Source organism: Musca autumnalis, unplaced genomic scaffold, assembly GCF_047663935.1.
Source record: "Musca autumnalis isolate F117 unplaced genomic scaffold, ASM4766393v1 scaffold_1, whole genome shotgun sequence".
Taxonomy (NCBI): Eukaryota; Metazoa; Arthropoda; class Insecta; order Diptera; family Muscidae; genus Musca; species Musca autumnalis.
Genome location: NW_027411644.1, coordinates 155,020,948 through 155,046,104, shown reverse-complemented (window position 1 = coordinate 155,046,104; position 25,157 = coordinate 155,020,948). Strand labels below are relative to the sequence as shown.

Genomic DNA, 25,157 nt, shown 5'->3' with positions numbered 1-25,157 from the left:
GTATTGACAAATTTAAAAAGATTAAGGAAAATAACAATTATTCGAATCCCATTACCAAATGGGACTTACAATTTTTGCAATTTATCGTAATTTAATACAAAAAATTTCAAGAATATCGAAGAGTACAATCATTGATAAAAATTGATTTTAATTATTAAATCGCGAAAATTGCATCCAAGACCACTGTGCCTTTTTTATTTTTTATTAGATAGCTGACAAAAGAATAAAAAATACAAAAAAAAACTATTTTTCTATTTTTCTAAAAGTTATGAGTATTTCTTTGCATATAGTTTTTACAGAATTCGGATTTTTCAAGGCGCGATATCTCTGGAACCTGAAAAAAATGTTTTTCTGATGAGCAGGTTATGCAGCAAAAAATAAAGGAAATCAAAAACCTAATTTGAAAAATAGTCCGATATCACTCAGAAATCCCCATATATATTCTTGATCAGCATAAAATACTATGTCGACCATCCGTCCGTCTTCCTGTCTGTTGTAATCACGATACAGCTCGGAATACTTAAGATAGAGCTTTATAATTTGGTACAGAAGTTCTATTACTCCTAGGATGTTTGGTATTGAAAACTTCCCACCACGTCTTCATATAGCCCCCATTGAACGGTCGCCCCCAATTATCGGTATTTTGAAGAGTTTGGCTACAATATCCCAACGAAATGCCTGAAATTTGGTCTTCCTTGGGGTATAAAACTTTCCACCATAAAACTTTGCCCCATAGAACGGTACTCCTGATTTTCGGTATTTTGAAATTTTAAGCCACTTTATTCAACCGGAATAACTGATATTTAGTATTTAGTCTTCGTTGGAGTTAAAAAACTTTCCTCCAGAAATTTCTCGGTATAGGTCAGTGTTTAATACTGCCGTCATAGAATGGTGCTCCAGATTTTCGTCATTTGGAAAAATTAAGCCAAATTATTCTATTAACTATTGTAACCATTCCAATTGTCAGATTGTATGTATTTCGAGGGTTTTCGAAACGAGATTGCTGTTATTTAATATTGGGTGTTACCAGAGAATACAAAAGCCCAATTCGTAAAATTGTAATAATTGATCCATGTTTTGGAAAGTACAACTATGACGCACCATATATTAGAAGTCTTCTTTGGCCCCTTATTGTGATGTTCATTTGTGTTTTTTTACAAATTGTGGAGAATTGGTCCTAAATTATAGTTTCCAAAGATTTTTTCCCCTCTCTCCTTTCGGGTTTCTCATTGCTTCTGTTCGCTGTTATGTAGGCTGGACTAATCGAAATATGTTGTGTTTGAAAGTATGGAAAAACTTGTTAAAATGTTGTCGTAGTTTATTCGAAATACAAAACAGCATTACCCCAAACGGCATCCCTAATAGCTGCCCACATTACATGGTCACAGAGATGTACTTCGACAAATTCAGTATAAAAGGATGAGACATCAACTGAAGATCATTAGTTAGAAAACTGATTTAGTGTTAGAAGCATCTTAGCTTCAGTTGAGTTGAAAGTTTTGCTATTGCCACCACTTAACGTAAATTGAATACAGTTATGAAGGCTTTTATATTAATGTCGTGTTTGGCCTTGGCTGCGGCAAAGCCAGAAGCTGGTTATGCCTATAATAGACCTGGCGGTGGTGGTGGTGCTGGAGGCGGTGGCTTTGGTGGTGGATCTGGTGGAGGAGGTTTCGGAGGTGGCGGCTTTGGCGGTGGAGCCGGAGGAGGTGGCTTTGGTGGTGGAGCTGGAGGCGGTGGCTTTGGTGGTGGATCTGGTGGAGGCGGTTTCGGAGGTGGCGGCTTCGGTGGTGGAGGTTTCGGTGGCGGTGCTGGCGGTGGAGGTTTCGGTGGTGGTGCTGGTGGTGGAGGATTTGGCGGAGGTACGGCAGGCAGGCTTTTAATTTTCTTCTTAAAATAAAATTTCATCATTACTTCATTTTTTTCATTAAAGGTTCTGGTGGCGGCTTTGGTGGTGGTGGAGCAATTGGCTTTGGTGGTGGTGGTGGCACTTTGGTCCAGAAGAGCGTTTATGTCCATGTGGCTCCTGAGGAACCTGAAGAAATCCGGCCAAGACCTAATATTCCTGTGGGACCAGCCCAGAAGAATTATAAAATCATTTTCATTAAGGCACCATCTGCTCCATCTTATCAAGCTCCCGTTATTCCTCTACAACCACAAAACGAAGAAAAGACATTGGTTTATGTATTGGTCAAGAAACCAGAAGATCAACAGGATATTGTCATTCCTACCCCTGCACCTACACAACCATCCAAACCCGAAGTTTACTTCATCAAATACAAGACCCAAAAAGACGGAGGCGGTGCTGGCGGTATCGGTGGTGGATTTGGAGGTGGTAGTGGGGGTGGTGGTGGTATCGGCGGGGGCAGCGGTGGTGGTTTTGGTGGCGGCAGTGGAGGCGGCCTTGGCGGAGGTCTTGGAGGCGGTCTTGGTGGCGGACTTGGCGGTGGTATTGGAGGAGGCAGTGGAGGCGGTATTGGTGGTGGCATCGGCGGAGGTAGCGGTGGTGGTGGTTCTCCATCTACTAGCTACGGACCACCTGGTAAATCAGGACATCATTAAATGCTGCAGTTTAAAACTGTACGTTTTAGGAAAACATGAACGATGCCATTCGATAAGAAAATCTTACAGGAAATCTTCTGAAATCAGCAAGGACAAGGAAAGCGTTTTGTATACAATCAAATGAAAGCAAGCCGAGGTAATCTAAACATAAGTCATATAACTATCTATTCATTTGTCTATCTCATTGTTGAATCTATATCCCCGTATCTGTAATCTTCTATAAGCTATCTATATGCACTCTATCAATGTAGCCTTAACATAATTAGTAATAAGACGATCAATGTACATTTATATTGTTGACTAATTATATATGTACTTATTGTTAACTATTTTTAGTAAGCATAATAAAAAATAATGGTGACAAAATTTAAAGGAATTTGTTAATAAATTTTGTTTGAAATGAGTGATAGGTATGAACCTTGGATGTGCACTATGATCATGCCGAGCATGATCTTACTTTTTAGGGCCTATTCCTAAAAACTGAAAATAATTTTTATGGCATTTCTCCCAATTGAAGCCCCGTTAGAAGCTGGATTGGACACTGCACTACAAAATCAAATTTTTTTCTAAAAGAAAACTTTATACATATCATAAAAGAGGACCGAAAAGAAAGGACACGTGTATCGGCGTCTTGAATTTTTACGTCGGCAGGTAATCTAAATAATATTTATGGATATATGTATTTGAGCTAAGACTCCTCGGACTCCAAGCATTTTAGATATATAGGTTTTTCGGCAATATAACTGACAATGACGCGTATTATCTCTTTGTTAAATGCGAGTCTTTTTTCTGACCTTTTTTTTCAAAAACATTAAAAAGCTACTTTAAAACATGATTGTATCAATTTTTTTTGTGTGGCATGTAACTGAAGGAGGTGATGTCTGAAAAAAATATTACGATGTTCAAAGCTTGGATCAGTTATTGACTTAGACAGTTATTGTACCCACCATTCTAACGAACAAAAATTAAACTTTTTAAGGTTCGATATGACCCATTTTCGAACTTCGTCTAAGCTCGGACGAAATAATACAAGGTGCATAGTCTAGTCCAAATCCATTAATCCGTTTTAGAGTTATCGTTCAGTTTTTGCAATTGAGTACTTTTCGTTCGCATAGGTTTAAAATTCAAAAATTAGCTGTTTATATCAACCGTTTTTCTCATACAAAATTTCCCATTTTTAGCTCTATCTATTCTCCAAAACAAGTTATGTAAGTGCAAATTTCCAAACCTCTTTCTTATCTCCACTCTTAACATATTTAAAAAATGGTTCCAAATCTGTACAATTTGGTAATTTTCATAGAACATATTTCCAAAACCACCTCCATATCTAACTTCTACAAACCAAATTTCAAATTCCAAAATTTCAAATTACCAAATGTAGTACTTTTGGCATAATTATGGAACGCATTTATTAAACCACCTCTCAACCTTACACCAACACCCTATACCTAAAATTATGAATTCCAGCTCTATCCCTACACCCAGTAACAAACTGAGTATTTACACGGTCTGCTTTTTACATAACGACTGTCACTTTTTACAGATCATAATTTTGTACACATGGTGTGAAACATAGAGAAAATTCTTTGCATTAAAGTGATACGGTAATACACATGTACTTTTACGAATAGAACGCACTCTATTATCGTCTGCACAACAAAAGCAAAACAGCTATTTCCATGATACAATAATTTACAGGTAGAATTAAGCAGGGTCGGAGTCTACGAGTCGGAGTCGAGCAATTTTGCTGGAGTCGGAGTCGGAGTCTGAGTCGAAAAAAATAACTCGACTCCGGGCAAATTTTTTTCACGTTATAGAAATATAACATTAAATTTTGAACAAGAACATTTTTTTAAAAATAATTATTTATTTTAAAAGAAATGTATAAGAAAACATATATGCAAACGGTATATTATACTAAGTTAAGGGACAATTTACAGGATATTTACTATCCTCTGAAGTGTAGTCTATTCGTCCCTATTTTGTTGATCCAATATGGGAAATCTTACTGAATACCCTGTGACACAAAATGGAAGTCGAGATCTAGGGGTGGAAAAATTCCTGTTCGGAATTTCGGTAAATTTCGCATAATCTATTAACTATATATGAAATTCGTATGGTTACTCTACTGAATTAGGGCATCATATTCGTCGTTGGCCAACGACAAATTCATCCCGACATATCTCAGAAGTCTGACAAACGGCGAATCTACTTCTAGGATTCATTTAGATGTAGACATTCAAATAACAGGATCTGTCCGCCAGGAACAGAGATAGTTCATGTGTATCCGAGTTTTCTACACAATCAATATCATATATGAAATTCAATAAAATATATAATCATAGAGTTTTCATGAGAAAGGATCGGGTAAATGTGATAAAGGACAATGAAAACATGACAATATAGATTTCTTGTCCAAATGGACCGACCCTACATAAAATTTTTTAGCAACATTTTTGTAGAATATTTTCATGCACGAAATCTCATCGACTGGGTGATCCCTACTTATAAATTTCAGAAAAAAGTAGAAAGTATAAATATCATAGAATAGGTGGTCAAATTTTTAGGTTGATCAGAACAATATTGCCTTAGCATGAGCGTTGGATGGGAACAATTTATTTTATTTTGTATGCCGCATATAAACTGTGCTTTTCTCGAAATCGGCCACATAAATATATGACAATTGATTTATTAGTTTTCGAGCTAGAGTTGGCACCGCACAATGCTTTAATAAAAACAGGATTTCGTAGACAGCTTCAAAACTTTGTAATATTTTTCTCTGTCAGATGAAGAAAAAAATCTGCCAAAAAGCTACGTAGTTTTCTCGAAAAAAAAAAATCATGAAAAATGGTTTTTATTGAGCTTTACAACTGGGGGTCTACTTTTGAGGCTAAGCACACTAAACACCAGTTTGAAACTTGGTCATGAATTGCTTATAATTTTTATTGCATGTAGTCCTTATGATTTGTATTGCCCCTTTATTTTCACATATTTTGAAAGCTTAAAGATTTTCTCACGCGGAAGAATTCCGTCCAGACTATTCTCGTGCAAAAAAGGAAAAGCGACAAAAACTTTTTAACTTTGCTGTTTTTTAATGTAAGATTCGGCAGAAACAATAAAACAATATGCTCGAATGTATTCGAACGAATGTGCTTTCTAATGAATATGTAAGGAAAAACTAACACATTAGCCTATATAGCCCAAAATATACGAAAAAGTTAAAATTTTGTGCATATTTTATTCATTTTTAGTGGTATAGGAACTCACTCTCGGAGTCGACCCGGAGTCGGAGCCGGAGTCGTGAAAAAAACTCGTCTGGAGTCGGAGTCGAGCCAAAAATACCTCGACTCCGAAACCCTGGAATTAAGTGCCAGTTGTTTTGATTCTCCTGTAATACTAGTGTCAAATTCCAAAAGACATTTTGTATTCTTATTTGTATTTCCTACTAGCAGATACCGGTCCGCGTTGCTGGCACCCTGTAATGAGTTTTAATGACAGCTTTTTATTGACTTTATACTTGACAATTCAAAAATGGGTATTTTCTACCTCACTTCTTCTGTCCATTGTCAAACCGTAGTGGATTTTAAATTAACTTATATGTTTTAGTTTTTCATGGCTGATGGACCGTTGAAGCTCACCATTTAAGAAAATTTGTAAATAAATCGTTTTTGTTGATCGGGGGCACAACGACCATTGCCTCGAAAATTAATTTGCAAGCCGATGCACTCATAAGTTTAGTAAATATAGCGATTTTAAAACAATAGGCCCCCGAAATTCGTCTACAAATAGATAGCATTTTGGACCACGCGACATTCCTGAACATTGTCTGAAAGTTGCATGAAATAAGGTTCAGTAGTTTTTGAAAAATAATGTATTGAAAAGAGCGGGCGTGGTCACAATTTTTTCAAGATATAACATATTTAAAACAGTGGGCGTGGTCCGGTATTTTGGCTCCAAATATGTACCTAGAGTACACACAATCCCATTGCCTCCCATCATTTAATCATAAGTTTGGCTTATACATATAGCATTTAAAAAAAGGCGAGGGAATGGGGCCCACCTCCGAAATTTATAAAATATACATAGCAACGGCAAACCTTGAGCTTTTGTTGCAAATTTTATGGAAATCGGTTCAGTAGTGTTGGAGATATAATTTAAAAAAAGCAGGCATGGTCGGGTCTTTTGGCCCCAAAGAAGTACCTAGATTGTAGATTAATAGGTAAATTTTTAAACCGATACATTAGTAATTTTTGTAAATATAGCGTTTTTTTAAAATATCGCATAGGGGAGTTCCCCGTCCCCTCTGGAATTCAACAAAATATGTAGCTTGTACATTTCCTGACAATTTCAGGAAGATCGGTTCAGTAGTTTTTGTAGAAAAAATTTAAATTGAATTGAATTAAATGGTAAAATGTTCTTTCCGGCATTTGATTTTTATTCAATATGGCATAGGGAAGTTCCCCGCCCCCTTCGAAACTCAAGAAAATATGCATCTTATTTTCACCGGGGCCATACATTCCCTGCACGTTTCAGGAAAATCGGTTCAGTAGTTTTGTAGATGTAACACATTATACAAAGTGGGCGTGGTCAAGTCTTTGGATCCCAAATAAGTAGGTAAGGTCGAAGGCACAACCACAGTTGTCTCGCAAATTAATTTCTAAATCGATACATTCGTAATTATTTTAAATATAGCATTCTTTAAAGAAATAGGGTATAGGGGAAGTACCCCGCCCCTTCCGAAACTTAACAAAATGTATAGCCTATTTTGACCGGAAGCCATCGCTGTATATTCCCTGAAAATTTCAAGAAACTCAGTTCAGTAGTTTTTGTAGAAAAGAATAAAATTTAAAATTGAAAAAAGTGGGCGTAAAAGTGGTGCATTTTTATGTAACATACAAAAGGAAACGAAATAGACCCATAGTTCCTTTTGGGGATATGCATATAATCACTTTCTGAGTCGATTTATGCATGTCCGTCCATGTAGCGCATTTTTTGTCCGAAATTGAGGACTAAAATTTTTTTAGCCATAGGAAGAACGCTATTGCTTTTGGTGAAAATCGGTTCAGATTTGGATATAGCTCTCATATATATTTTCGCCCGATTTCACGTATTTGCTGCACCAAACACGCTATATACGTCCAATTTTGATGAAATTTTGAACGTGTGACTAAATTCGGTCTACAAATAAGTGTGCCAAATTATATCGAAATCGGTTCAGATTTGGATATAGATCCCATATATATCTTCGGCCGATTTCACGTATTTTCTGTACCACACACGCTATATATGTCCGATTTCGATTGTAATGTGTGACTGAATTCAATCTAGAAATAAATGTGCCAAATTATATCGAAATCGGTTCAGATTTGGATACAGCTCCCATATATATTTTCGACCGATTTCGCGTATTTGCTGCACCAAACACGCTATATACGTCCGATTTTGATGAAATTTAGAGTGTTTGGCTGAATTCGGTCTAGAAATAAGTAACCCAAATTATATCGAAATCGGTTCAGATTTGGATATATCTCCCATTAATATTTTCGACCGATTTCGCGTATTTGCTGCACCAAACACGCTATATAAGCCCGATGGACTACACAATAATATACCCAATGTCGATCTTCACACTGCGATCTTGCATATTATGCACATATCTGTGTCATTTTTTGTTATATGCACAACTTAAGAGCTTTTTGAACAAACGGGTTTTTGCAGAACAGGGGCTCAATTCTGTTTTATGAAAATTTGAAATGAAAATGTTTATAAAGGAAAAAACTGTCAAATGAAAAAAATATGAAGGAAATACTTTTCATTTCAAATTTTCATAAAACAAGAATCAAGCCCCAGGGCTTGCTTCTATCTGTCATTTCTCTGACCATATATCAATCCATAGGTAGCATGTATGTATATATTTACCGACTTTGCTCTGGAATACATTTACATCGGTGTTTATGTATGATGCATTAATCAACATAGCTTCAATTTAATATAATCTTTGCAATATGCGATTCCGTCAAAGACGTATATGCGATTCCGTCAAAGACGTCTGAAGATAAAACGGGAAAACCTCCATCATAACATTGGAAGATTCTTCGAGTCCGAACGAACTGCATCATATAGTATGACATTTCTTCAGGACAATTTCATAGGGGTTTTTAGCCACCGCGAAGTTGGCGCCCAAGATGGACTATATAAAGAACAAAGATGACGACCCTTGTGAGCTCTTTTTAAGAGTGTTGCTACAATTTCCTTCTGCATGGAGGAAAAAAGCCTCTAACAAATGTATGTCCCAAACATATTTTGCAGCAAACATATATATGTTTGCAACAGTCCCAAACATAACATATGTTTGTATCCTGCAAACAAATATATGTTTGGGTGTGGACAAATATTTGTTTAGATGAAATATAAATACAAAATCCAAAATCCACAAAAACACATACACATACACTACGAGGGCAGTTCGGAAACTTCTTAGCCTAGCACAAAAAGCGCGGTATAAACAGAAAAAAGTTAAGTGTTTTGGAAACTTCCATCTCTGTTATGAACACATGTTAAATTTCGATCTGGCAACTCCTTCATATAGAAACAGGTGTTCAAAAAAGACGCATTCGCAATTTTTTTACAATGGAAAAATTAAAAATGCGTGCTGTCATTAAATATTTACATAAAAAATGTTTATCGGGACAAGAAATTCATAATGATATGGTGAATGTGTTAGGTGTAAGTGCTTTTTTTTTGGGACTTCAAAGGTATTTTATTGATTGATCTGCAAAAGGGTAAAACAATAAATTTAGAGTACTATTGCAACCTTTTGGATCAATTAAATGTACAAATTCGAGAAAAATGTCCTGGCTTACAACACAAAAAAATAATTTTTCATCAAGACAACGCACCAGCGCACAAGAGTGTTTTAACAATGGCTAAAATCAACGAATTAAAGTACGAGTTGGTTGACCACCCACCTTATTCTCCTGATTTAGCTCCCAGTGACATTTACTTGCTCCCAAATCTAAAAAAAAATTCCTTGCTGGCAAGCGTTTTACCTCAAATGAAGATGCAATTACAGTTGTAAACCACTATTTTGAAGACCTTGAAGAAAACTATTTTAATCAAGTGATAGAATTGCTAGACAAGCTTTGGACTAAGTGTATTGAAGTTTCAGGAGATTATATTGAAAAAAAAAAAATATTTTTGAAAAACTAACTATTCTCTTTCATTGATAGGCTAAGAAGTTTCCGAACCGCCCTCATAGAGCAGAGAAGGTCTTCTTTGCAAAGAAGTACAGCGAGGGCGCCAACTAAATTGTTTTTCCATTTGCTTCTCTCTCTCACTTACAGTGTACGTGAATAAAAACAAACGATAAACATCATGTGGTTGTTGTTTTCTTCGCCCATACCTACACACATACTAAACCATTGATGGAAATTCTTGGGCGACGCTGCACTAGAGTAAGGCAATCCTGTGTAGACTCTAACTGGTGGTGACCGACAGTAAATTTACGCTCACGGGAGAGTCATTGCCTTACTCCGACATACACACATTTATAAATGGTGGTGCTTTTTCTTTTATTTAAATGTATAGAAATAGCAAACACAAAAGTAACAAACGCGTAGTTACATACATACAAAATTCCAAATAAAAGAAATAGTGTCACGCTATTAGAAAGAAAAACACATAAAAACTGTTAATTATAAACATAGAAACATTGTTGAACGCTTCTCGCTAGTTGTAAAATAAAACACATTCTCCTCAAAATTGAAATCATCAACGGGAAATCGGCATCTGAAATCAAATTATTATATAATGTAATAAATAGGTACATCCATATTTCAAATATATGCATGTATGTGAACAATTTATTAATGTTATTACCAATATTAAATACGATTTCTTCCTTGTCCAATAAAATACTTCCATTCACCTTTTTGATTCAATTATAAAATTTCCAATTATAAAATGTGTTGGGCATTTAATTTACTAAAAATCACCATTTCTTTAAGAAAACACAAACACTGATTTATTCACTCACTTTACCGTCTTTATTCAACGACTGCCTTGGGGAAACTTTCTCTCTTTCTCGCAAAAAAAAAAAACAAAAATAATTCATACCATTTTTACAGTGTTTAATTTAAAAAAATCTAGTAACTCATTTTATTTTGTCTAGTAACTCATTTTATTTTGCTCTTAGAATATTATTGCTGCTACAATATCTCTTCTCTGCGTGAAGTCACCATAATAATTTTTATGGGGCCAGAGGTGAATTTTCACAAAATCGATCTAAAGGCCACATTTATTGTCCAATCGCAGAGAAAATTTTACCAGTTAATTTCTATGGCTAAACAAGTAATTCTACAAAAAATTGTGAAAATCTGCTGCATTTTAATATAAGGTTTTTGAACGGTGTACAAAGAGTCGCAGTATGCCTACGCCCAATTATTTACATTTTGTATCAGTTCCGGTCGTTCCAACAATTTGTAAATAATAGCACCGACTGCAATCACAACAATCAGCGTACGGATTCTCTAACACTCAATTACCTACATTTCTTTCTCTCCCTAAACAATTACAACAACAACATAGGACTGCCCCAAAATATTTCTGCATAAACGAAATTCACTCAACAAACCAATTTAACTGTTTTGAACTTAATAATTAAGTTATGTTTTGCGGTTGATGGTCGTCAACATTAGAATTGTTATTGTTTTGTTTTTTGATCGCCATCAACCTGATCTTTGTGAAATGAAAAATTTTGTCTTTGAATAAACCTTGAAGTAACAAGTACAGTCGCTCGTCTTTGGTTTTTAATTTTGGTAATTTTGGAAAGAGGTCTGCAAAAAAGCTTGCAGGCTGGAACATTGGTGACCCCGACGTGATCCCAGTATATCACGATTTTTTGGTTCAATATCAATTCGGATATTTCTTTCCAGAATTATATTTTTTCTTTGGACAAAATTGTACTTTTCTTCGCTGATTGAATAATCTTAGGATGTCGATTGATGAGACCATGGCCCCAACTGGTGGAGCCAATGAAGAATCTAGTTTCCAGCTTTACAAGAAAAAGGTTGGTTTCCTGCAAAGACAATTGCCTTTTTTAAACACTTCGCTGACGGCACAATGTTTGGGTGAGATGGACGAGTCGGACATTTCGGTTCGACTTGGTTATGTAGATGGAATACATAACCACTTCGAAGAGGCCCAATCTATGATTATAAATGGCGACGCAATTGACTCTGAGACTGAAATAGCTTCTACGTTTGTCAACCTCTATTTCGAAGTCAAGGCTAAACTCTCTAGAGAATTGGGTAATAAACGAAAGCGGCCAACTATGCCACACTCCTCCACTATGCGCCAGTTCTCGTTGGATGAATCCCTGCCACAACGTAAATTGCGTTTACCAGAATTAAAGATTCCCCAATTTAATGGATTGTACACGGATTGGCCAGGATTTATAGCAATGTTCAACACGGTAATTGACAATGATAATGACCTAAGTAAAATTGAGAAATTTCAGCATCTTCGAGTGAGCGTAACTGGTGCGGCTTTGGATACAATTTCGTCGTTGGATCCCACCGAAGAAAATTATGACAAGGCCTTCGAACTTCTCCGAAATAGATTCGACAATAAACTCCTTAATTTTCAAGCTCATATACGAGAAATTTTTGGTTTGAAATCCGTCGACAAAGGTTCTGCTTTAAGTCTACGTCAACTGAGTGACAAACTAAATTCGCATATGCGTGCTTTACAATCTATATGCAAGCAAGAAGAAATTGCCGACGGCTTTTTGATTTATTTAGTTACATCGAAATTGGATGCGAAGTCCCAAGCAAAGTGGGAAGAAGACCTGCCGAGTAATAAGCTGCCTACATGGTCGTCATTAGCATCGTTTTTGGAGCGCAGGTGCAGAATGCTCGAAAACTTGGAAAGCTCGATGGGTGTAAGCAACTCGAAGGTGAGCAAAAAATGGAGTTCTTCAGGTCGGAGTGCACTTGTGGCATCAGTAACGCCTAGTTCGACATGTGCATTTTGTGATTCTCAAGACCATTACATAACTGGTTGCCCAGGCTTCGGAAATTTATCGCCATCTATAAGGTTTAAGGAAGCAAAGAAACTGCAGCTGTGTTTAAACTGCCTGAAGAAAGGTCATATGCTCAAAAAGTGTAAGTCTTCCCGCTGCCGAATATGTTCATCCAAGCATCATTCCATGCTGCATATGGACAATGTGACAAGTGATACGTCAGTGCATCTTCTACCACAACAAACGGTACCAGCCACTAACAATTCCTCGCAATCTGCTCTTGTGTCATCCTCGATGTCGACCATTTTAGAGGCGCCTTCTAACACAAACGTTTTGCTGGCGACGGCCATTGTTTTAGTGAAAAGTAATTTTGGCGAATTTATACCGTACCGCGCATTGTTGGATTCTGCATCCCAATTGAATTTTATCACACGTCGTGCTGCAAATCATCTACATCTAAAGGTTAACAACTCTTCAGTCACTGTTTCTGGTATTGGTAGCGGTAATTTTGTTGCTGATAAGTCAGTGGATTTGACCATGAAGTCCCGTCATGGAGATTTTGCTACATCGTTCGTTGCTGTTGTTGTTCCTACCATCACCGATTATCAACCAATTTCAATTCCTAACGTAAGTAGCTCAAACCTGCCACCAAACATAAAGCTTGCCGATCCTAACTTTGGTCAACATGGACGTATTGATATACTAATTGGAGCAGGCCTATTTTTCGATTTGTTGTGCGTTGGGCAAATTCGGCTCAATAGCGAATCCCCGTTGCTGCAGAAAACTGTACTAGGATGGGTAGCATCAGGTGGAATTCCCAGTACTTCGAAAGCGTGTTCGTTGGCTGCAGCATGTAAATGTGTCGATAACGTAAGTCTGGCTGAGGTGATACAACGCTTTTGGGAAGTGGAAAACAACTTTATGGACATTGCATCAAATGAAGATGATTTTTGTGAACAGCATTTCATGAAAAACACTGTTCGTCTCGATTCAGTAGCATATTCTGTGCGCTTGCCAAAGAAAGAAATTGGTAGTGGACTTGGGAGTTCATATGATCAGGCTCTTCGTCGTTTCCTGGTTCTCGAAAAACGACTCAACAAACAACCAGATGTAAAGCAGCAGTACGTAAATTTTATGAAAGAGTACTCCGCATTAAATCATATGTCACTAGTCACATCTCTGCCTAAGCACACACTAACATTCTTTTTACCTCATCATTGCGTTCGCAAAGAAGACAGCACAACAACAAAACTCCGTGTTGTGTTTGATGGCTCGGCAAAAACAACAACAGGCGTATCATTAAATGATGTTCTCTCTGCTGGGCCAACAATTCAACCCAAACTATTTGACACTCTTCTTCGTTTTCGATTTTTTAAAGTTGCACTAAGTGGCGATATTTGCAAGATGTACAGGTGTGTACGAGTGTCTAACCCCGACAATTACCTGCAGTGCGTCCTTTGGAGAAATGATCCAGCTGAAAATATTGGAGTGTACAAATTGGATATCGTCACATATGGTACAAAACCAGCAGCATTTTTAGCGATTCGAGCTATGCATCAACTTTCTTACGATGAAGAAGAGTCGTACCCATTGGCAGCTAAAATTGTAAGGCGTGATTTCTACGTTGACGACCTTATAACTGGCGGAAACTCTGTTGAAGAAGTGTTGGAGATCCGAAGGCAAGTAACTGAGCTACTAAGTAGAGGCAAGTTTGACATACGAAAGTGGTGTTCAAATGAGGCAGGTGTTTTGGCGGGAGTGTCGCCTACCGAATGTGAGCAATTCCTAAAATTCCACGATGGAACAGACATTACCAAAGCCTTGGGGTTGGTGTGGGATCCGAAAGCTGATACGCTGATTTTCACCTTCATGCCTACCCAAGAATCCAGTGTTGTAACAAAACGTACAGTTTTGTCGTGCATCGCAAGACTGTACGATCCACTGGGATTAATAGGCCCTGTAATTTCAAAGGCGAAGGTGATAATGCAAACCTTATGGAAGCATAATTTGCAGTGGGACGAAAGTTTGCCACAGTCTCTGCATACTGCATGGTCGCAGTTTGTATCACAATTAACAAATCTTCATAAATTTATATTTCCTCGATTCGTTTCAGTGCCGAACTCCACAATACAAATTCATGCATTTTGCGATGCTAGCTTATCTGCATACGGAGCTTGTGTGTATGCACGATCTGAGTGTAATGGCAAGGTAACTGCTCATCTGCTTTGTTCAAAATCCAGGGTAGCTCCATTGAAGGTGATGACGGTGCCGAAGTTAGAACTCTCTGCTGCTGCGCTGATTTATTGGACGGACTTTCAAAGGTGTTGCCAAATGATTTAGAATATCATTGCTGGTCGGATTCAATGGTGGTGCTGTCGTGGATTCGTGAGCAGCCATCAAATTTCAACGTTTTCGTCTCGAATCGGGTAAGTCGCATCCAGAGCATTACAAGTACAATGAAGTGGCATTACGTACCAACGAATTTGAACCCATCCGACATTTTATCAAGAGGAGCAAGTCCTACGGAACTGTTGAATTCGCGTTTATGGAAGCAAGGTCCAGCCTTCTTGATAAAAAACTCAGCAAATTGGCCTCAGCATTTAGATTTTATAACGGAATTGCCAGAGCGACGACGACAAGTTTTAACAACATCAAAGGTTGTTGATATCTCGTTAACTTGCAAATTCTACAATTCATTTCCTAAGATGCAGCGAATATTCGGCTACATACATCGATTCATCAGTCGAAAATCACAACGTAAAGAAATTGAAAAGTCAACGGAATTGTCACTTGATGATATTAAAATGGGTACATGTCTCTTAATAAGAAGTATTCAACGGATTCATTTTGAGAATGAATACAAACGTTTATCTGCTGGCTCGAATGTTGAACCATCAAGTAAGTTGAATTCTTTAAACCCAATGGTTGATGCATATGGATTGATTCGAGTTGGAGGTCGTCTTCAGAATACAAATTTGAATTACGAAACAAAGCATCCAATTATTTTGCCTAAAGGCCACCCCATTACAAAGGCTGTGGTGATGTTTTTTCATGAAAAATTTTTGCATGCAGGGCCACAGTGTCTTCTAGCAAATATTCGACAGCAGTATTGGCCAATTGGTGGACGCAAATCGATTATCAGCATCATTAACAAATGCGTCCGATGTTTTCGTCTTAAGCCTAAATTAGCTCGTCATGTCATGGGAACTTTGCCTCAGGATCGAGTGCGTGCCAATAGAGCATTTTACACGACTGGTATCGATTTTTGTGGGCCGTTTTACTACAAAACCGACGTAAGGAACAAGCCCCCTGTAAAATGCTACATATGCATTTTTGTATGTTTCTCGACAAAGGCCTGCCATTTGGAATTGGTGCAGGATTTGTCGACACCCTCGTTTTTAGCTGCATTGAAACGCTTCATATGCATTCGAGGCAAACCCAGAATCATTTGGTCTGACAACGCGACCAACTTTGTTGGCGCTAAAAATGAGTTAATCGAATTAAAGGAATTGTTTTTCAGCCAATCTAGCGTGGAGGCGGTGCTCAAACAATGTTTGGATGACGGCATAGAGTGGAAGTTTATCCCGCCAAGATCACCGCATTTCGGAGGCCTTTGGGAGGCAGCGGTGAAGGCAGCAAAATACCACTTCTACCGAGTAGCTGGCCTCTCGTTATTGTCTTTTGAGGAGCTGAGAACTTTGGTTTGCCAGATTTCAGCCATTTTAAATTCTCGTCCACTGTGCCCTCTAACAGAAAACCCTGATGATTTGGACATATTAACGCCCGGCCACTTCCTCGTGGGGGCTCCCTTGGTATCTATAATGGAACCTGATGTAACCGAGCTTAACACAAATACTTTGAATAGATGGCAACGGGTGAGTTACATGCAGCAGATCTTTTGGAAGAAATGGAGTTCTTCATATCTCTCCCAACTACAAGAACGAAACAAGTGGCGAGCAACAGCAGCGAATGTTAAGGAAGGAGACTTGGTCATGCTAAGAGATGAAAATATGCCCCCTCTCAAATGGCAGCTGGGCCGTGTTTTGGAAACAATAGTTGGAAAAGATGGTGTTGTGCGTGTTGCTATCATCAAAACAACAAATGGAACTTGTAGGCGAGCAGTGACAAAATTGGCAGTGCTACCAATCGAAAAGGAATCTGTTGAAAGTTTGGAACTTCCAACGGGGGGAGGATGAACGGTGTACAAAGAGTCGCAGTATGCCTACGCCCAATAATTTACATTTTGTATCAGTTCCGGTCGTTCCAACAATTTGTAAATAATAGCACCGACTGCAATCACAACAATCAGCGTACGGATTCTCTAACACTCAATTACCTACATTTCTTTCTCTCCCTAAACAATTACAACAACAACATAGGACTGCCCCAAAATATTTCTGCATAAACGAAATTCACTCAACAAACCAATTTAACTGTTTTGAACTTAATAATTAAGTTATGTTTTGCGGTTGATGGTCGTCAACATTAGAATTGTTATTGTTTTGTTTTTTGATCGCCATCAACCTGATCTTTGTGAAATGAAAAATTTTGTCTTTGAATAAACCTTGAAGTAACAAGTACAGTCGCTCGTCTTTGGTTTTTAATTTTGGTAATTTTGGAAAGAGGTCTGCAAAAAAGCTTGCAGGCTGGAACAGTTTTATTATAGGGCCCCAATTGGCCAAATATACTATTGGAGCAATATCAAAATCTTACAAGATTTGCATAAATTTTTGTAGGATTTTTGTTTTAGCCACAGCAATGAACTGATAAATTTTCTCTTATATTGGACAATAAATGTGGCCTTTAGAGCAATTTCGTGAAAATTCACCTTTGGCCCCATACAAATCATTATGGAAATTTTGGGGCCTCAGTGGCACGTGTTAACATATTCCGATTGTATCCAAACATTGGCAATCTTAAAATGTAACAAACTTAACACTTTAGAGAGTGCCGCATAAGAAAATCCGACATCGATTTTTTAAAACCACCCTAGTATAGACATAACTTAAAATGTAAAGATAGCTGAGAAATGTTAATCGTTCCCTAGATGACATATTACGATTTTTATAAAGACTCTATAACTTGTCTAATCAATAAAGAATTTTCTGTGATTTAAAATTAGTTCAATTCACATTTTATCTTTACGAAAAAAGTAAATAGAAGTACGTTTTACAAACAGTGAGGAGTACACTATACCTCACCTTATATAAGCAATTACTTTCCAATCCACCCTAGAATTCACAATAATGTCCTTGTATCTCTGCTTGTCTGTCGACATAACTTGTTGGTAGCATTATTAGACGACGTCATCAGGTGGAAACTCACAACAGCAATCAGTGTGTCCCCATTCTATTGCGGGTTGCTTTAACAGACAGTGGTGTTATCGTTTAGCTTTGTAAAAACAATAACATTTAGTATTTTGGTCGTTGTTGTTGTTTTTCGTACTTACTACCAATATTGGTAGTAGAGTAGTAGAACTGATTGGTGGGAAGCACAACCATATGGGGTGAAATGTAAAGAGACGCCAGAATGCTAGCACGTTGGCACGAAATTTATAAAAGGCTCGCGTTATTCGAGGAACTCTCTCAATTCACCGGCATTCTTGTGGTAACTAAAACGTGGCAAGGACATATCGGCATTTGCTTTTATTATTTCTTTGTTGGCATTCATTACCCTCAACGTGTTGGTCTTATTCGTCAGTCAGGAAGGCACTCGAGCAAAGCAAGCAAATGAAAAGTAAAAAATAGGAAAATGATAAGTGGCAAAGAAAATAAACAAAATATTAAATAAATTAAAGCAAGAGGTGGAAATAAATAAGTAAATATGAATATTGAATGTGTCCTTCTAAAATAAATATGTATTTTGAAGTGAAGCTATGATAAATTTCTTGAATATAATCTAATGCCTTGCTGGTGCTATTGTGAATGTGTGTCTACAAAATGAGAACGTAACTCTAAGAACAACCCAAATATGGATAGGACCTACAACACGAATCGGATTTGGACAACCAACAATGGATTTATAAGAGATAATCAGATACCAAGTTCGCCTGGTAAGATGACATTTTTACATATGTATATGTATATTTTAAGAATGCATTGTTTAAAATGCAAGAAAATATATTTCAAGAAGTTATCTCAGAAAGCGTGAACTTCCTTAAACAACAATAAGGAAGCAAGTATATTTTTGACAAAATATATGATTTTTGGTTTGAGTAAAATAAACAAAACGCCGTTAATAACTTTCAATACAAAGGCTACAGTCAGGATGGGGCCGACTATGTGATACTCTACACCACTAACCGTGTCATAAGCTTTTCACGTGCAAACATTTCTTTTAAGGAGATACTATTGTTATCAACCCGGTTTTTATTCCAGATGACTTAATGTTACAGCAGTCTCGAAATCAAGGTATTTTAAACAATGTACATGGATTACTATGTCCTATAGAAAACTCAAGTTGAACAAAATTTAAAAATTTCGTATTTGAAGTTTTTCATCGACTTCATTAAATGAAACACAAAAATGTTATATACTGTATGATGTGCAACGTCTAAACTTTTAAAATTGTGAATAAAAAGGCCACTATAATAAATGAACAAAATGGAATATTGGGATAATTTAAAATTCTGCTAATCTTCTTGATTAGCGAATTTTGCAATAACTCAGATATTTGAATTAATTCTCTTTGTTAGTTCAGCTGTTATGTTCTAAGCTGAAATGTCCACCGAAGACCCAAACATTCAACTATTATGATACGTTAAGTCCGATTACAGTGTGCAACATTTTTAAGGTAATCTTGTGCAAACAATTTGATCTGCGGATTTTTTGGAAGTACAGACCCAAACGACAAACACCCAAGTTGGGTCTTGTTGTGTCTGATCAAGCTTGAATTTTATGGCCCCATCTAAACATGGTTAAATATTGACTTTTTAAAGTAATTCTGTGCTATATCTCTGAAATCTATGTGAAGCTTTATCTCACCTCTGAAGCAAATTTGTAGATAAGGGTAAGAATAAAATATATGTAGAAATAATTAACTCGTAAAACTACACTTATTGCCGCAAATTTGATAAAATATCGAAAATATCCATAATTTGTATACTTTTCGCGCCATATCTCCAAAACCGTTAATTTGTTCGTTTTGGAAAAATATTCGCTGGAATGTAATACACGACCCTTTAGAACATGTCATTTTTGAAAATTGCCTTTATTACGTTGTTTTCAGTATATTTTTCAACGACCATTTAATAAATATATCACTTAATAAATATGTCTGAAATGCGAGAAGAAATTGTTGGTGTGAACTGTGTTTGAAATACGTCTTGCATAAGATATGATGCAAAATACCGCAGTAAGCATTTTAGAGTTTCAGAATGTTGAGATCTTTATTTGGAAGATTTTAGCAATGGGTTACTTGGTTCAACTCCCAACAGTTTAGCTGATACTGACCAGAATTTCAGCAATTATGTAAAATTTTCTATATTTTATCGATTTTGATTCCCTAGATGGAGTTCTTCTTTTGTGGCCTGTTCAGGAGATAAGTTCTGCTATATTAGGGCTGCAATATTACCAAACACATCAAGGCCAAATTCCTATTCGTTTCTGAGATAAAGTGCAAAAAACTGTATTTTTAGCCCGGTTTAGATGAAGCCATAAAATCCGAACTTGATCTGACAGGACAAAACCCTACTAGGGTTTTTGTAGTCTCAAGATGTACTTTCAAAAAATGCATACTAGAAGTTGCTTTCGTTTTCAGTGTTGCATTGTGCATCAAGCATATTCGAATGTTGGTTTAGTGGGTGAAAGAATGCTAAGCTTGCGGTGCGTTTTGCACTGCCAACGATAGCTCGAAAGCGAATAGACTAGTCTTCATACATTTTGGTGAGATTATAAAGTACGGTATGCAAAGTTCATATTTGTACACCCCTCAAAGATTAAAAAATCGTTATTTATTCCATATTTTTTATGCAAATATGAAACAATTGATTGGAACTACTATGGGGAAGAAACATTTAAAAACAACAAAACAAATTTTAAATTTATTTCAGGATTTAGGTATATGTGGCAAAGTTCATATTCGTACACCTGGAAGCACTATATTTTTGTGGTATTTAAGGATGTTTAAGCAAAATACCACTAATTTCTCTTCTTGTTGTCCTTTGGAAAGCCTGTGATGTAGAAAACGGCAAAAATAACGACATTTTAATTAAAAAAATTGCATGAAGAAAAATCGGACGATTTGTGGTGATGCTGCTCATCAGCAAAACATTTCAGAATACTTTTAGATTTTTTTTGACAACGGCTCCAGAGATATCGCGCCTTGAAAAAGTTGAATTCTGTAAAAACTATATGATAACTTCTTTAATTCTTCTTTTCTTGTACATAGGAAAATCTATACAAATTTAAAAAATTAAACAAAAATAGTAATCATTCGAATCCCACTACCAAATAGAACTTAAAATTTTTGTAATTGATCGTAGTTTAATACAAAAAAAAATTCAAGAAAATCGAAGGGGCCAATCATTGCTAAAAATTGATTTTAAATATTAAATCGCGAAAATTGCATCCAAGCCCACTGTGCAAATTTTTTCTCTATATTTAATTAAATAGCTGATAAAACATACACAAAATTTTTTAAATTGGACCAATATTAAAGAAGTTATGAGTATTTCTTTGCATACTTGGCTGAAATTTGGTCTTTAGCCTTCGTTGGTGGTATAAAACTTTTCACCAGAAATTTGTCGGTATAGGTTCACGTCGTCATATAGCCCCATAGAATGGAATCTTCCGTTTTTCGGTATTTTGAAGGTTTTAGCCTCATCGAAGTCTAAGAACTAATATTCAGCCATAATGGGGTTAAAACAGCTTTCCACTCGAAATTTGTCAGTATAGTTCCACTTGTTCATGAAGCCCCCATAGAACGACACCTCCAGATTTTCGGTATTTTGAAGGGTGTGGCTTCAATATACCACTGAAATGAAATTTGTCGGTATATGTCCGCGTCGTCGTGTGGCCCCCATAGAACGCAACCTCCTATTTTGAAGGATTTAGCCTCAATATGAAATTTGGTATTTAGTCTTCGTTGAGGGTATAAGTTTTCCACCTAAAATTTATCGGTATATGTTCACGTGTTCATATAGACTTCATAGAACAATATCTCCAGATTTTCGTTATTTCGAAGGATTTAGCCTCAATATATTATATAGGCTCCACAGAACGGAATTCAGGTATTTTCGATATTTTGAAAGTTTTAGCCAGTACAAATCGTTATACGTCCATGCAAGAATACCGCCCATCTTAAGATTTTTTGAAGATTTTAGTCACATTTTTCTACCGAATCCATATACATACTTGTAGGTTTTTAGTTTAAAGCCCATGGTTTTTATGTATTTCGAGGGGGTTTTTGTCAATTTTTCGAACCGAGATCGCTGTAATTTGGTATTGTGTTTATTCAGAGTATAGGAAGATCAACGATGATCTCTTTAAAGAGTGCTTCTACATTTTCCTTCTGAAGTGGATGTAACTTCGTATTTTGAAATCACAATAGTTAAAAACGTCCACCCAGAAAATTATCAGTATAAAATGATTATCATCTGTTAAGATATTATTCTCCTCCAAGGAATTATACTTATTGTAGTTTTTTTTTTAATTCCCTGACAAGATTATAAGGTTGCAAAAAGATTCCGAAGGTAGCCATTTACCAAAAGTGCTTTTTCAGATGAAAGAAAGAGCTACATCAACATATTGGCAGTTTCTTTAAAAAAAATCATGAAAATTGAAATTTCTTGGTTTGCCCAACTAGGGCTAACCCCTAAAATATCGTTTTCGGGCTTTCGTTGGCACCGCAAAACGGTTTTACGATTTACCACAAAACTATGCAACAAAAAATCCAAAAACAAAATATTGGTAGTCTCTTTAAAAAAAAATTCTTGAAAAATGAAATTTTTTGGTTTGCACAACTAGGGATAACCCCTTAAATTATGTTTATTTTTTAAACATTGTACTCGCAGTGCGTATGATTAGAAATAAGATAATAACAATCTTACCCAATATGGTCCATATGTTAAGAAATTTAGAATTATAATAGAAAAAAAAAACACAAATAGTTGCATAACTCATCTATATTTAGCGATTTCATTTCATTATATTGCTCGGTATCTTCTAAGCAGCTTAGAGCCCGAGGAAGCACTTTAGTACTTTCTTATGTGGTATTTTTAAAAGATAATTATTTGAAGAATAATAAAAAAAGCTGTGAAACACATTAGTTATCACCATTTAAAGTTTAAATTTTTTTAACAATAATTCATCTGGCTAGCTGATTCGCCCCATAACTCTTGGGCGGATAAACCAATTTGGTCCATGCTTTGGAACTCGTAATATTTTGTCCAAAAGTTCAAAAATTCTTTGCTAAAATGGTACGCACGATAACGTTCGAAACGAACAACCGATTCGTTCCAAATTCTGCACATCGTAATATTCTCATGGTGCTCAGTTTAGTTGGTGCTGAAAGGCGGCTTTGTTGAAGGTTTTTTTTATGCACGTGTACCCGAAAAAATTATACTGCCGTAAATGAGACCAGAAGAACATGGTGTTAAAAATTTCAATACGATCCGAAAGCTGGTCTTAAACTGCAATTCTGCGAAAAATTTTGCAATTTTGTCTGGAAGATACCGTGAGGAGTGTTCCGATACAGGCTATATTCAAGCAATTCTATGTCTGGTAGAAATATTACGATGTTCAATATCGTTAAGTGCATTCACGACTTATAGTGACATTACCATTTTAGCGAACATTTTTCAACTTATGAGATGTAGGTAACTGAAGGTGGAGAGCTATCGTACGAACCAGTCAACCAGACAGAAATATGAACGGATTGACAAAAGTTGCCTACAAATTGTCTAAAACGATAAACCATAATTTATGATTGTATCAAAGGGCAAATGCAGTTAGTCAAAAAAAAAAAATTATTGCAAACGATGAATTTTTAAAATTTAGATTTTTAATTAGGATTTACTACAGAAATTCTTTCAATAATGTTGGATTTTTTGTACATATCTATTGATTTGCCTGTTAATGACAACATCAAGCCAATAAGTGCAGAACTCGGTCGAAAATAACAAAAACAACGGGCAAAAAGGATAATTACCTGGTTTTTGTGGCATTAACTGAGTAATTGCAAAATGAATGAGTGTGGAATAAAACTGTGGGATTTTCAACGCGATCCTTTACAATTAAGGATTTTTATGACTTCTATGGTATATAGACATGTAGATCCATAATTTTGGATCATAAATTAATTGTTATGTGTGTAACATGAAAGTTATATTCAGAAAAAGAGAAAGTCAGCTAAACGGATTTCGGAAAACATGCTACATTTTGTCTATTCCAATTACACTATGCACCACTGAAAATGCAAACAACTTCTTGCATGCATTTTTTGAAAGTACGTATTGAGACTACAAAAAACCCTAGTAGGATTCTGTCATATCAGGTCCAGTTCGGATTTTATGGCCTCATCTAAACAGGGCTACAACTACAGGTTTTTGCATTTATCGGGCCTCTATCTCAGAAACGATTGGTAATTTAGCCTTACTGTCTTCGACAATATTGGGGCCCTAAACTAGTAGAACTTATCTTTTGAAAGAGCACATAAGAAAAACTCCATCTGGGCATCAAAATCGATAAAATATAGAAAATTGTACATAATTCCTGAAATTCTGGTCAGTATCGGCTAAACTATTGGGAGCTGAACCAAGTAACCTTTTGCAAAAATCTTCCAAAGTTCTCAGCAATTCTACAGAACATTGTGAAACTCTAAAATGCTAACTTCATGTTGTTTCAGCGGTATTTTGCATCATATCTTTTACAAGACGTATCTCTCACACCAACTGTTTATTCTCGCATTTCTGATTTCATCACATTATAGACATATTTATTAAATCGTCGTTGAAAACTGGACTAAAAACAATGTGATAGAGGCATTTTAAAAAAATGGGAATGTTCTGTAGAGTTGTGTACTACATTCCAGCGAATATTTTTCCAAAAGAAAATATTCAGAAAAAATTAACGTTTTTGGAGATATGGTGCGAAATGTATAAGGTCAGATGAAGATTCACATAGGTTTCAGAGATATAGCCCAGAATTTCTTTAAAAAGTCAATATTTAACCATGTTTAGATGGGTCCATAAAATCCAAGCTGGATCTGACACAAAAAACCCAACTAGGGTTTTTGTCATTTGGGTCTGTACTTTCAAAAAATCCTTAGCTAAAATTGTTTGCCCAAGATTACCTTAAAAATGTTGCACAGTATTATAATAATGGCAAATCCGCCAGAGAAATCGCGAAAATCACCTCTCATAACCTGAGAACTGTATACAACATCATATACCATATCGAGAGAGAATGCAGGCTTATACCCTAGACAGACGGCAGAGTTAATTTGCATTAAAAATGCCCTAATTTGAATTAATTTTTCACCCTGACAGACGATAGTTTCTGTATTTATGAAACAGCTGTTTGTGTTGTTTGTTTGTACCCAGCAGACCATTTCATACATAAGTTTTACAAAAGTT

The 25,157-nt window shown here is 36.2% G+C and overlaps 3 protein-coding genes across 3 annotated transcripts in view; all 3 read left to right on the top strand.

Moving 5' to 3' along the window:
• The first annotated feature begins 1,441 nt into the window (after nt 1-1,441).
• On the top strand, nt 1,442-2,928 carry LOC141390904 (uncharacterized). Its single transcript, XM_073963838.1, has 2 exons — nt 1,442-1,862; nt 1,934-2,928. The coding sequence occupies exons 1-2, from the start codon at nt 1,538-1,540 to the stop codon at nt 2,560-2,562; spliced, it is 954 nt and encodes a 317-aa protein (XP_073819939.1). The 5' UTR covers nt 1,442-1,537; the 3' UTR covers nt 2,563-2,928.
• An 8,626-nt stretch (nt 2,929-11,554) lies between these two features.
• Nucleotides 11,555-16,779, top strand: LOC141389068 (uncharacterized). Its single transcript, XM_073960111.1, has 4 exons — nt 11,555-14,644; nt 14,697-14,780; nt 14,824-15,009; nt 15,937-16,779. Exons 1-4 carry the CDS (start codon nt 11,555-11,557, stop codon nt 16,777-16,779), a joined length of 4,203 nt encoding a protein of 1,400 aa, XP_073816212.1.
• A 1,306-nt stretch (nt 16,780-18,085) lies between these two features.
• The window catches only part of Nep5 (M13 family metallopeptidase neprilysin 5), a 55,521-nt gene continuing 48,449 nt past the window's right edge, over nt 18,086-25,157 (top strand). The window contains exon 1 of the mRNA XM_073958611.1: nt 18,086-18,635. Coding sequence (XP_073814712.1) covers nt 18,554-18,635 — 82 coding nt within the window. The 5' untranslated portion in view covers nt 18,086-18,553. The remainder of the gene's footprint in view (nt 18,636-25,157) is intronic.

Coding starts and splice junctions, on each gene's coding strand:
- LOC141390904 (XM_073963838.1), top strand. CDS start 1,538: ATGAAGGCTTTTATATTAATGTCGTGTTTGGCCTTGGCTGCGGCAAAG. Junction 1,863..1,933: donor TGGTGGAGGATTTGGCGGAG/GTACGGCAGGCA, acceptor TTTTCATTAAAG/GTTCTGGTGGCGGCTTTGGT.
- LOC141389068 (XM_073960111.1), top strand. CDS start 11,555: ATGTCGATTGATGAGACCATGGCCCCAACTGGTGGAGCCAATGAAGAA. Junction 14,645..14,696: donor ATACTGCATGGTCGCAGTTT/GTATCACAATTA, acceptor GATTCGTTTCAG/TGCCGAACTCCACAATACAA. Junction 15,010..15,936: donor ACGTTTTCGTCTCGAATCGG/GTAAGTCGCATC, acceptor TTCTCGACAAAG/GCCTGCCATTTGGAATTGGT.